The sequence below is a fragment of the Perissodus microlepis genome, chromosome 11, assembly GCF_051167445.1.
Source record: "Perissodus microlepis isolate ML-2025 ecotype Zambia chromosome 11, ASM5116744v1, whole genome shotgun sequence".
In the NCBI taxonomy this organism is placed as follows: Eukaryota; Metazoa; Chordata; class Actinopteri; order Cichliformes; family Cichlidae; genus Perissodus; species Perissodus microlepis.
In genome coordinates, this window is record NC_140471.1 from 35156657 (window position 1) to 35169008 (window position 12352).

General features: G+C 41.4%; 2 protein-coding genes across 7 annotated transcripts in view; one reads left to right on the top strand and one right to left on the bottom strand.

Annotated features, from left to right (window-relative positions):
- Positions 1-849: 849 nt before the first annotated feature.
- Positions 850-8721, top strand: LOC146378387 (protocadherin-1-like). Its single transcript, XM_084944462.1, has 3 exons — positions 850-2197; positions 3912-4153; positions 4899-8721. The coding sequence occupies exons 2-3, from the start codon at positions 3929-3931 to the stop codon at positions 6630-6632; spliced, it is 1959 nt and encodes a 652-aa protein (XP_084800588.1). The 5' UTR covers positions 850-2197; positions 3912-3928; the 3' UTR covers positions 6633-8721.
- Positions 8722-8748: 27 nt separating this feature from the next.
- The window catches only part of LOC146378388 (uncharacterized), a 32514-nt gene continuing 28910 nt past the window's right edge, over positions 8749-12352 (bottom strand). For 3 of the 6 annotated variants that reach the window (XM_084944450.1, XM_084944449.1, XM_084944446.1), the window contains 3 exons: positions 10759-10802; positions 10334-10601; positions 8749-9848 (listed from right to left, as the gene is read on the bottom strand). In XM_084944450.1, the coding sequence (XP_084800576.1) occupies positions 10341-10601; positions 10759-10802 (305 nt within the window). In that variant the 3' untranslated portion in view covers positions 8749-9848; positions 10334-10340. The remainder of the gene's footprint in view (positions 9849-10333; positions 10602-10758; positions 10803-12352) is intronic. The other 3 variants (XR_014801687.1, XM_084944448.1, XM_084944447.1) reach the window with 3 other exon arrangements.

Here is a 12352-nt window from a genome sequence, read left to right on the forward strand (position 1 = left end):
AAAGAAAAGCGTCTGGACTTCTTTAAGTTGCTTGAAGACGTTTCACCTCTCATCCGAGAAGCTTCTTCAGTTCTAAGGTCAAATGGTGGGGAGTCCCAGATTTAAACCTAGTGGGAGTGTCCCCCCACAGAGGGACAAAAGGACCCCCTGATGAACCTCTAATCGCCTGAGCCAAGGTGTGAAAATGGGTGTGGGTCCCAATCAGCCAGAGTTTCGGGTGAGCTCATTGTGAAACCTGGCCCCACCTTATCATGCGAATTCCTGAGGTCAGATGGCCCAGGATGTGAGTGGGCGTTAAGGCGTCTGGGGAGGGATCTCAAAACTGGATTATAGATGGCAGAGAGTTGGTGTTGTAAACCACCGCCTCTGTTCAAAGATGGTCGCTCACAGTGGACATAGATGGCTTCTTTCACTCCTCTTTCAAACCATCTGTCCTCTCTGTCCAAAATGTGAACATTGGCATCCTCGAAAGAGTGTCCTTTATCCTTTAGATGCAGATGGACTGCTGAGTCTTGTCCCGTGGAGGTGGCTCTTCTGTGTTGTGCCATGCGCTTGTGAAGTGGCTGTTTGGTCTCTCCAATGTAGAGGTCTGGGCATTTCTCGCTGCACTGTACAGCAAACACCACATTGTTAAGTCTGTGTTTTGGAGTTTTGTCTTTCGAGTGAACCAGTTTTTGTCTGAGCGTGTTGCTGGGTCTGAAATGCACCGGGATGTCATGCTTGGAGAAAACTCTGAGTTTCTCTGATACACCGGCTACATAGGGGATGACAATGTTGTTGCGTCTGTCCTTCTTATCCTCCCTCGCTGGTGTCTGATCTTCTTTTCTGTGCGTCTTTGCTGACTTTATGAACGCCCAATTAGGATAACCGCATGTTTTGAGTGCTTCCTTTACATGTGTGTGTTCCTTCTTTTTCCTTTCAGGCTTAGAGGGAACATGTTCTGCCCGGTGGTGTAGGGTCCTAATTACTCCAAGTTTGTGTTCCAGAGGGTGATGGGAGTCAAAGAGGAGGTACTGGTCCGTGTGTGTGGGCTTCAGGTAAACTTTGATGTTGAGGTTGCCGTTCTCTTCAATGTGCACAGCGCAGTCCAGGAAAGGCAAGCAGTCGTCCTTTGTGTCTTCCCTGGTGAACCTGATGTTCTTATCCACAGCGTTAATGTGCGCAGTGAAGGATTCCACTTCTTGTGTCTGTTCTTTGACCCAGGTGTCGTCTACATATCTGTACCAGTGGCTGGGTACTCTTCCTTTGAAAGAGCCAAGAGCCTTCCTTTCCACTTCCTCCAACCTTTACATTTGTTTTACATGAATGTTGCTGTATCATTTATGGTCTTTTAATGCTTACACTCTGTACACGTCTACATTAGAAATGTGGCTCACAAAATGAGCCAAGTTTTTCCCTTTGTTCCAAATGATTTTTTAGTATTTGGACACTACAACGAGTGAATCAGTCTATTAAAGAGGCTCAATCTGCTTAATTATTTTTTGATTGAACTGCACTTTCCAGACCTCAGTACAATGATACTTTCAACTTAATTTTGCAAAAGAGCACTTTTTTTGTCTCACAACCACATGTACTCATATTTACGAGGGAGTATTAGGACCACATTAAAAATATATTTATCAGTGATCATTTAATGTCGAAAATTTCAAGATTAAGTTGAAATAGTGGAGATTACCGTTGTTGTTTCAAGACAACTGCTGACTGAGTGAAAGCATACATCAGAATTCGTTTTACTACAAGGAAGGAAATTATTCCTGTTTAGCACACAAACATATTCAAACGTTGAAAAGATCAGACGCAAACACACACAAACTCAGAAGAGTGGATTTACACAAAATCAAATGTCTAATAATGGACAGGTGCAAGGTTATCGATGGTTACATCCTTGTGCATAAAACGTCTTGTGAATTTGTTTCACTAACTCGTCTAAATAAGGCATTTTGTACAGGGTACGACGGAGTGGCAGTTTGTCGTGAAACAACAAGGATAATTCCACATTTCAATGCATTTTTTCTTAATATGGCCCTAATACTCCTTGCGTCAGCAAAAGAAAGGAGGCATAAGAGGCTGAAAAAGCCCAGGTTGCCCCTCCTTCAGAGCAGTGGACCCCAGACTTCTTTGGCTTCAGCTCTGAGCGAGCTTGTAAACTTGTCCATGATCTCAAAGCTCCGAGTTTAAAGGGACTGATCAGAAACGGGTGAGTTTAATTCAGCAGAGCAGAAAGTCAACGGTGCTTCTCATAGATGCAGTAGGCCTGTCGGTGGTTCTTGCACCACTTTAGAGATTCCCAGAAAAAAAGAGCATTTCACAGCCTATGTTGCAGTGTATGATAGAAATACACAGCCTGCTAAATATTGAAAACCGCTAACAACGACGCCAAATTCTAAACCAGAATAAGCAACACACAGATACTGCAGTGAAGGAATTGAATGCGCCTGCAGTTTTTCTTTTAATGAACTCATTTAGTCACTAAATGGCTGTGAACAGATGATATTCGCATAGTCCGTTTATAATAATAATAGCCTAATATATAATTTTAAGGTTTTGACGTTTAGGGACATCTGAGTGTTTCATGGTGAACTTCACTTGTTGGACTGTTACTGTCTGTTTGCCCTGATGTGTGAGTGTGGAAGTTGTTGCATCTTTGTACGAAAAAGAAAAAGAAAAATGTTGGATCCACTACGATTCTGGGTGTGAATGTTCGCACCACTCCGTAGTCAACGGATCTCGTAACGTATAAATAAAGAAATGGTCTCTTTTGTGACTCCCTTTTTCCAAAACCCTCTGCCAGAAGTGTTCTTTGTGCCTCAAAATGACCGGTCAGCCTCATTAATTACTGCCTCTCTGTTAACGGTTTGTAGACACCAAACAAGTTCATGCGAGCCTTTGTCTCACTCTGCTTTTACGAATATTTGGCAGTAGGGGGCACTGAAAGACCTGTTTGTACATTACATGTGCTTGTGTAGCACAAATCAGGACCAACTAAAGTTTGGACTTTCATGTCCGGCTCAGTATTTTCAGTAATTTTGGTCGCCTGCAGCAGTGTTCAGTTTGACTTCCTGCCTGAAACACGGACCGGCAGCAGCAGGACGAAGTCCTCCTGCTTGGCCTTCTCTGCACACTGCAGCAGTTGATGAGTTGTCTTTGGGTCAAAAAGTAGCTGTTGAGGATACATTTAGCAAATGAACGAGATGAATTCAAGTATATTTTCTTGAGAGTTGCAAAAAAGAAAAACCTGAGCAGCATCTTTGCAAATTCTAGGTCAAGGGTCTCAAACCTAAATGAGCTGCGAGCCACTGCTGGCACTGCCATGTTATTGGAGGTCCACTTTAGTGTTCAAGTAGTACAAAAACAAACAACAAGAAAATACCCACAAATATTTATGAAAACGTAGGGTTTTGATTCTTTTTTAAAAATTTAAATTATTGTATAAAAAGACAAAAATGCAAATGTGAACATTTCTTTCTCGCTCTTAACTAACTGAAGCCTTTCATTGAACTACCAAACAACACATTACTCCTCTCTTTCTGGCCAGACATGTGGCAGCACTTCTGCTATGATTTTGTTCTTATTTAACAAAATAAAAATGCAGATATAAGTGTACACATTAGTTTCTAATTGCTAGTCAAAACTATTTTCTCTGCTCATATTGCCTTTTTATAAAATCATTCTTTACTTTTAAAAGAACTTATTTCAACAGTGCACATAACAACAAACGTAATGCACTAACAAAAAGTAAATTGCATTATATTCCTTAACGTCAATATACGGGCCACAAGTAGAGGTGAGGGTGGGCCGCAAGTGGCTCCCGGGCTGCGAGTTTGAGAATGCTGTCCCAGCAACAGTCTTAATTGGCGCTGTGTGAATTGAATACAGAGCACAAGTCTTAACCTGTTTCCTGTCTCTTTCAGTGCTGTCTGGCAGAGACATGACGGTGCTTAGGTGCAAAGTTCTGCTGTTTCTAGCCACCATCCTGGTGTCTTGCAGCTCTTCACCCACTCACCTGAACATCAGAGTAGATCGTGGGAAGCTGCTGAGGTCGAGCAGGTCAGTCACTGTGAGTCACCAGCAGGACAATGCTCCAGAGTTTGACAGAAGTCACTACGAGGCCGAACTCTTAGAAAACAGCCCGCTGGGACAGTCTGTGCTGCAGGTCAGTCCAAACACAGGATCATTTAGAATTATCATTTTATATAAACTAATAAAACAATCTGTTTGATCAAGGGACTGAATCACATATCCACCATATGTTCTCTGAATCCAGCTACCAAGTGTCAAATGTTCCTTGGAGCAGTGCCACGTCCACAAATAACTTAATTTAAAAACATTGGTGCTAATAATTCATCAATAAATGATGTCAAATGATTTCTACGGTATGTCCATGGCCCAGAAGAAAAACAAGGCGTACATAATTGTATCCCACTGGCAGATATTTTTTTTATTATAATTTTATTATTCTTTTATTTCCTATTATTTTAGTACTTGTATTATTTTAACAATTACAAGTAATTTAGTGATAATTTTGGAGTGTTTTTAGGCACATCTTTGCAAACTTTCCTGAGCTCCATCCCAGTTTTAAAGGTTAAATGACATTAAAAAAAACATTACTGTAAATCCCAGATGATCGTTGCACAAATGCTGACAGTCAACACTCACTCTTTGAATTGCACGGACTGAATGCAATTAAAAAGAATAAAAGTAGCTGTGTAGACAGAAAGGCCTTCTAACATCCAGTGAAATATTTTGCTGACTGCTTGTACCTCCAGAAATATTAAGTGGGTTATTTTTCTCTTGCAGCCATGCAACTCCAAACGGGGTTCCTGCAAATTTTGTGGTTTTTGTTCTTGTCTTGGACAATGTGAGGCTGAATGAAGTGCCCATGTTTTTCTCCCTTATAGGTCAGAGCCAGTCATGCAGACATTGCCATTGGAGAGATGGACTACAGCCTTCATCAAGTATCAGAGACTGTTCAAAGGCTTCTGCGCATTGACAGTGTGACAGGCATCATCTATGTGAAAGGCCTTGTGGATCGAGAGGAAGAAAGCATCCTCAAGTTGTTTGTGGTGGCCAGAGATCGTGACCCCAGTTCCAGGATCAAGAGTTCCAAAGTTCTGGTGACCATAAACGTCACAGATCAAAATGACAATGCACCGACCCTTAACATCCAAGGTATAGGCTTAGTAAAATACCAGGATGGTGTGACTAAGATTTCTGAGGACCTGCCTGTTGGTACACCAGTGGCACTGGTCCAGGTGTCAGACTGGGATGAAGGGGAAAATGCTGTGGTAACGTGCGCAGTTGATGGTGATGTTCCATTTCAGCTCCAGCCCGCGAGTGATCAGAAGGGCAAATACTTCCTGCAGACAACGACCCTGCTGGATTATGAGAGCGTTAAAAATTACAGTATTGAAATTGTTGCGGTGGATTCTGGAAGCCCAGCTCTGTCCAGCACTCTCTCCCTCAATGTCCAAGTTACAGACGTAAATGATAATGCACCGAACTTTTCCCCTGCAACGATTGAGGTGGACTTTCCAGAAAACAACTACAGAGGACAAAAATTACAGGATCTTGTGGCAACAGATCCAGATTCTGGCATAAATGGACAGCTTGTCTATAGCATCATTGATCGTTTTGCCAAAAGGCTCTTTGAAGTTGATGCCAACACTGGGGAGGTTCGTGTGAGAACCGTGCTGGATCGGGAAGAGAGGGACCGTTATGTGTTCTGTGTGGCAGCAGCAGACATGGGTGTTCCTAGTAAAACCAGCACTGCCACAATAATTGTAAATGTTCAAGATCAAAATGACAATGACCCTGTGTTTATACTCAAAGGCTACAGCTTTACTGCTGCAGAGAACATGCCTCCACCCAGTCGTGTTGGTGCAGTTGCTGTCTCAGATGCTGATAAGGATGAAAATTCCCACCTAAGACTGTTTGTGGAACCGGAAAATGGCAATTTTTTCATCCAAAATGGCACAGGAATCATCTTGTCTAGAATCTCCTTTGACCGTGAGAAGGAACGTTTCTACACGTTCCGCCTAAAGGCCGTGGATGGAGGTGACCCACCTCGATCCTCCTACGTGAGTGTGATCATCAATGTCTTAGATGAGAATGATAACGCTCCATATGTCACCAAACCAGACAACTCCTCCTACACATACCTATCATATTTCACCCCAGCAGGCACGTATGTGGAGGCAGTGAAGGCTGAGGACTCTGACACTGGGCTCAATGCTGAGCTGGACTATTTTATTGTAGGTGGAAATCCACATGGTCTGTTTCAAATATCTCCCTACAATGGGCAGATCACACTGGCACAGGAAGTGACCGGCAAGCACAGTGGGCTACATCGGCTGGTAGTGAGAGTCTGTGATAAAGGCAGACCTCCTCTCTGCACCACTGCACTGGTCCACATTTTTATCAATGGTACCGAGTCCAACATCTCCCTCATTGAGGCGCTGGTCACAGAGAGCCTCTCCACCCCTTTGGAAAAGGATGTTGCCGGAGATCTATTAGGGAGCTCTGCTCTTGTTCGGCATAACAATATCCTGTACGGCAGCCTCGCAGGTATTGCTCATGTGATTCAGACATTCAGCTCTATAGTTTCTAATACTGCCAAAGAGGATTCCAACTAGAGTGGTTTGAAAATATATTTTACAATCAATCTGTCATGTCACTGGGTCACGGAGCCAGTGCTTTATGTTATGAACTGTTAGTTCTGGTTATTATGATTTGTGATCTTCTGTTTGTTATATTCGTAGTCTTTGGATTAGGGTTTTCTGTGTTGCTTCCCTGTGCCTCGTCATGGCTGCATTGTCCCCAGCTGTGTCTCCCTCCTGTTTCTGTGAAGATTCTCAGTCATTATAGTCTAAGGAGCTTGGAAAGAAAAGCATCTGGACTTCTTTAACTTGCTTGAAGCTGTTTCACTCTCATCCGAGAAGCTTTTTCAGTTTTAGAGTCAAATGTTGGAGAGTCCAACATTTAAACCCTATTGGAGTATCCCCCTCTTGTGGGGGATACTCCAATAGGGTTTAACCTCCTAGGGCGTGCCCTCCTAGGAGGTTAAATGTGGACATCCCGTTTTGGGCTGTCTAGGCCAAAATACAACATTTTGCTCTACAAGGGCCTGATATCCACTTACGAGGATGTTATACTGCCACTGTTCTATCAAAATTTAAAGCGAATGTCCTCATATGTGGATCTAATTTTTCTCAAAAACTAAGATCAGGCTAAAAACAAACTAATGTTATTCCACTTCCAGCCACACAGCTCATCGTGACACCTTCATTCACTGATTTCAAACAACTTTTAGAGTCTTCCAGTTCTGTCCTGTACGCTATATAAGCTGATTTTTCTTTCTAATCTTGTTTTTGACATATTTAATATCATGTACATGAAATTATTCATCCATCTTGAGCCGCATTCTTGGTAATGTAGGAATCTACTTTTGACCAGGAATACGTGGAAAATTAAATATGATACTTCTCCATTTTGGGGTGAAATGTAACTCACTGCATTGTTTTCATGTACGTCATGTGAGCATTTTCATTGTAGATGAATATATACTTTTACTTTATTACATGGCAGAGGCAAATATGTCATATTTACTCACAACAATGACCTAACACCTTCACTGTGTTTAACTTTGTTAAAGATTAAATAAGTGCTTCTTAAACATTGTTTCAATGCATATTTTAAAAAAAATTAAGCCAAATGTCTTCTATGAATGTCTTTCCATCTTCTTAACCCTCCTGCACATTTATTTTTCCTGAGCAGCTGTTGGTACATCTGACTGTGAGACACAGTGCTGAGGAAACTGAGGGAGACACCGTCCTTAATTCTGATCATGAGAATGATATTTTAATGTAAACGAGCTCAGACTAATGTCCTGTTGCTGTGCAGCATCACAACACAGATACATGACACCTTCTTGACGTTGAGGGTGTTTATTTTGTGCCAGAGCAGCAGTAACCTAAAGCATCAGCCAGGATGCGACTGACAGTCTCTAATGTTCTGGGCTCTGCTCAGCTGTTCCACACAGCTTCCAGGTTTGTTGTGTAACTGTCTCCTATCAATCAGACAATTTTATCATCATTACTGATGATAAAATTTACTTGAATCAACCCAGCCGAAAATGTTGCATTAAAATCTGTTCTAAACAACAGTTTCTATCTGTAAATGCAGAGGAAAAACAGAAATCAAACCAAGTGCTAATAGGTGAGGGTAGGGACGTAGATCGACCAGTAACTCGAGAGTTTCACTATATATGATAAATGGCCTGTATTTGTATAGCGCTTTACTTAGTCCCTATGGACGCCAAAGCGCTTTACACATCCAGTCATCCACCCATTCACACACTGATGATGGCTAGATTGTAGCCACAGCTGCCCTGGCAGAGGCGAGGCTGCCGGACACTGGCACCACTGGGCCCTCTGACCACCACCAGTAGGCAACGGGTGATGTGTCTTGCCCAAGGACAAAATGACCGAGACAGTCAGAGCCGGGGCTCAAACCGGCAACCTTCCGATTACAAGATGAACTGCAAACACTTGAGCCACGATCGCCCGTAAAGCTCAGCTCTCTCTTCACTACGATAGACAATATAGTGTCTGGATCGCTGCAGTCACAACACTGATCCATCTGCATCGTTCATAATAGAATCTTATGTGTCTTTGTTTGTTGTTGTTTCTCTTTTTGTGAAAGATGCTGGAAGCCAAATTTCCCCCGGAGACAATAAAGACTGAACAGCTCTTCAGAGGTGATTATTCTAGTTTTTAAAATTAAGAAAACATTTTTAAAATGACCGTCTTACAGTAAACAGACATCACTGTTGTAGCTATTTGTACAGCAGCTTTGACAAACAAGGCAGTGATTGGTTTAAAGATCTTTATATCAGATAAAAGAATATTTTGAAAAGAATTAGTAAAAAAGCAAAAAAAAAAAAACCCCCCAAAAAACAAATACATGACAGTATCAAATTCTCCAATGTTTATCCAATTAAAAAATTCTCATTGATTAAAATATGACAAACAGACGTGTTGTAATCCTCAGTAACGTCAAACCTTCACCCAGTTGGTCCTGAAACTTTTCTCCTCCAAACCAGACGGAGCAACGACCACAAGAAGAGGGAAAAAGATCATGTTCAATATGAGCATCAAACAACAATATTTATATGAAGTATGAAAGTAAAAAAAATGAAGAAAAGCACAACAGGAACTCTGTAAAGTCTGTCACACACTGTACTGCTAGAAAAAACTGAATATGTTGCTATGACAGAAGATATAGGAACTCACTGTAAAATCATCTCTTCGTGCTTCAGGATGCAGTCATTCTACATATGAGTAAGAAAAAACAAAGAAAACCACTAAAACAAATTCATTTCTTTTTACATTTCCTCTCATCGTCCACACAGCCACAGATACCAACATTGTCACATTAATAAAGAAAACATGTAGATAAATCTGATCATATTTTTAGCCCCATGTCACCAGTGAAAATATAATAATGTATCAGAGTTTATCAGTTCATGCAGCAAGCACCAAATCAAAGCCATGCTGTGTAGATTCACACAGATGTTCCTTTGCTCGCTGTCTGGATCAGGTGTGTGCAGGTAAAAGTGAAACATCATGGAGGCTCTGTGCAGGTTCACAGCTGCAACTCTGGAAACTGAGTTTGAGATTTAGAATCTCACGAATGTTAAAGTACAGATTCTGATCCATCGCCAGGACTAAGAGTGACGCATCTATCCTGCAGCAGGACAGCGAGCCCAAACAGAGAGTCAGAGACATAAAGAGTCCTGCAGCAGAAGGTCAGACCCACAGACCTGATCTCAGCATCATGTTGATGTCAGTCTGAGAACACAGGAAGAGACGGAATAAAGAGGACACAATCCAGGAGAACCAGGAAGAAGCTTCTAACAAACTACCCGTCTGTATGTACTTCCTTTAAAAACAAAACAATTTTTATAAGTAAAGTGCGCTCACACCAGATGGTGACTGATTAAGAATATATATAAAGATATTACTTTTGAAATCATTAAGTATTTGCAGTACTGTAACATCAGACATTCAGTCTGTACATTTAACAGTTACACTGATCATTCACTGATTTCCTTTTATCATTTTACTCAAACTCGTGGTAGAATTTTAAAGTTTAATCTCAAATCTGCTCCTAGATTACAAACCCTCCATGTTTCAAACTGAAGTCTTGTCACTCTGAGTTCACACTACAGTCATGTACTGACTTTAAAATAAATGTGTGTTTCTAAGAACAGTGCATATATAAAGTTTTGACAGTAAAACCTTAATGGAATAAATTACACCATTTAGTTTCTCACCTTTGGATCACGAGCTCGTGTCTGACAACTTCTGCACCAGATCATTGCTGTTCATTTTCCTAAAAATCTCCTTGGTCACCTCCACAGTATGTTGGGTGTAGGCCCCGAACATCAGATCCACCAGTTTACAGATGCTGGCATCCTCCAGTTTGCTCTTTGGGATGGGTTTGAGCTCCACCAAAAGCCACTTGAACTTTTCAAGCTCCTCCTTTTCCAGATCTTCCAACATTCCCAAAATCCTCTCTCTGTCTGATTGGACTGTTAATGCCTGAGAACAAACAAAGTGATTTAATAATAACCTTCTTAGAGGATAACTGATTAATAAGTGAACAAAACCATCACACGTGATCATTTTTAATAACAGGTATAAGTATTGAATTAAATGAAGCTGTGGTGTGAGGACAGAATCATTTGGTTCTACTTACTTTCTGCATCTGTGCAGACAGATGTTTGTCCACAGTGTTTTCCTCTGAGAAAGGACATAAAAATGAGATTATCTTTACTTGTAAAGTTTTGTAATAAAATAAATACATGATACATAATAAATGAAACAACTTTTCTCTGTCACAAAATGCCCAATGAGCAAATCCTGAATCCATCACTCTCTATGATTCAACAGCCAAGACTGACTCCAGACAAAGTGAAGGAAACTTTGCTGACAATCAGCTCACATCCAGGTGCTGATCACATCAGACCCTTCTTTAATGATTCAGGCAGCCTTTCAAACATTTCCTGTCCAGCTGATTCTTAGTTTTGTGTTATGTAAATATAAGAATCCCAGCATCGGTGATATTAAATATGAACACTCTGAGATGTAGTCCACAGGAAGTAACCCTTAATAAGGACTTCCCCAGGTTGCAGTTTTTGTTGCTCTGCATTATTTTGATGAGTTCACAGGAAGGTGAGCGAGACAGAGAAGTGTACACAGTGTGAACACTTCAGTGCACCGTCTTGCTCCTCATCTTCTTCAGCCTTTGATTCAAACTCCACTCCAGTGTTTACTGTGGATCTTTCTGTAGAGTTTTATATCACATCTCTCCAACAGCTGCCACATTGCATGCAAGTATTGATGACATGATAAAACAGCCACAGACAGCTGTGAAATGTGTTGTTCTTGCAGAAGACTAAGGCTTACAGAGTTGCACCAGGAATGGTAATTTTTCTAGTACTGCTCATGTGATTAGGCAGAGGATCAATAGGGGGTCCACGACCCTCTTGGGGACACTCCCATAGGGCTTAAAATCTGGGACGCTCCACCAGTCGCTCTTAGAACTGAAGAAGCTTCTGAAACGTCTTCAAGAAACTGAAAGAGGTCCAGACGCTTTTCTTTCCGAGCTCCTTAGAACACCTGCTGACACTTCCAGTTTCCTGAACATCGTCCCCATTAAGGATAAGACTCTATCCCGCCTGTCTTCAGTCAAGTCAGGGACACCAGTTCAGTGCTGCAAACAATAGATATCTGAGAATATCTCAAACTGATCTTCCTCATGCCCACAGAACCAGCAGCTTCATACAGAAAATGGCACTATGTGGTACAGTTCTATATTTGGTATTTTACCACAAGTTCTGTTGAATTCTTTAACATCTAAAAACATTCGTTAACTGGTGCTAAAAATCTGGTGGTAAAAATAGAACTGACTCGATTTATGCATTTTGACAGTCCAGTCAACAGCATCAGTAGATTTGGATAAGCTGGTTGGTGCCATTGTTGAATAAGAGCTTATTCATTCATTCCCTGGCATTTTGCAGTACTTCAAATGAGGTCAGCAACCAAAGGGAACCCACCACAGCCAAACACAAAGTGCAGTTCTTTTTATACACAAATAATGTGAAACATCTTAGCTTGTACTTTACCACTTCTTTGGGATTCATCTGAAAGTGAAACAGATGAATCAGTGAAAACACAGAAACACCGTATTTACTGGGCTGATCTACCAGTAGGCGTTAGCTTTAATAATAACTGTCGTCTAGCTGAATACAGCCACAGATGATGTCGTCTTCACTGCCCTGCACTCGCTC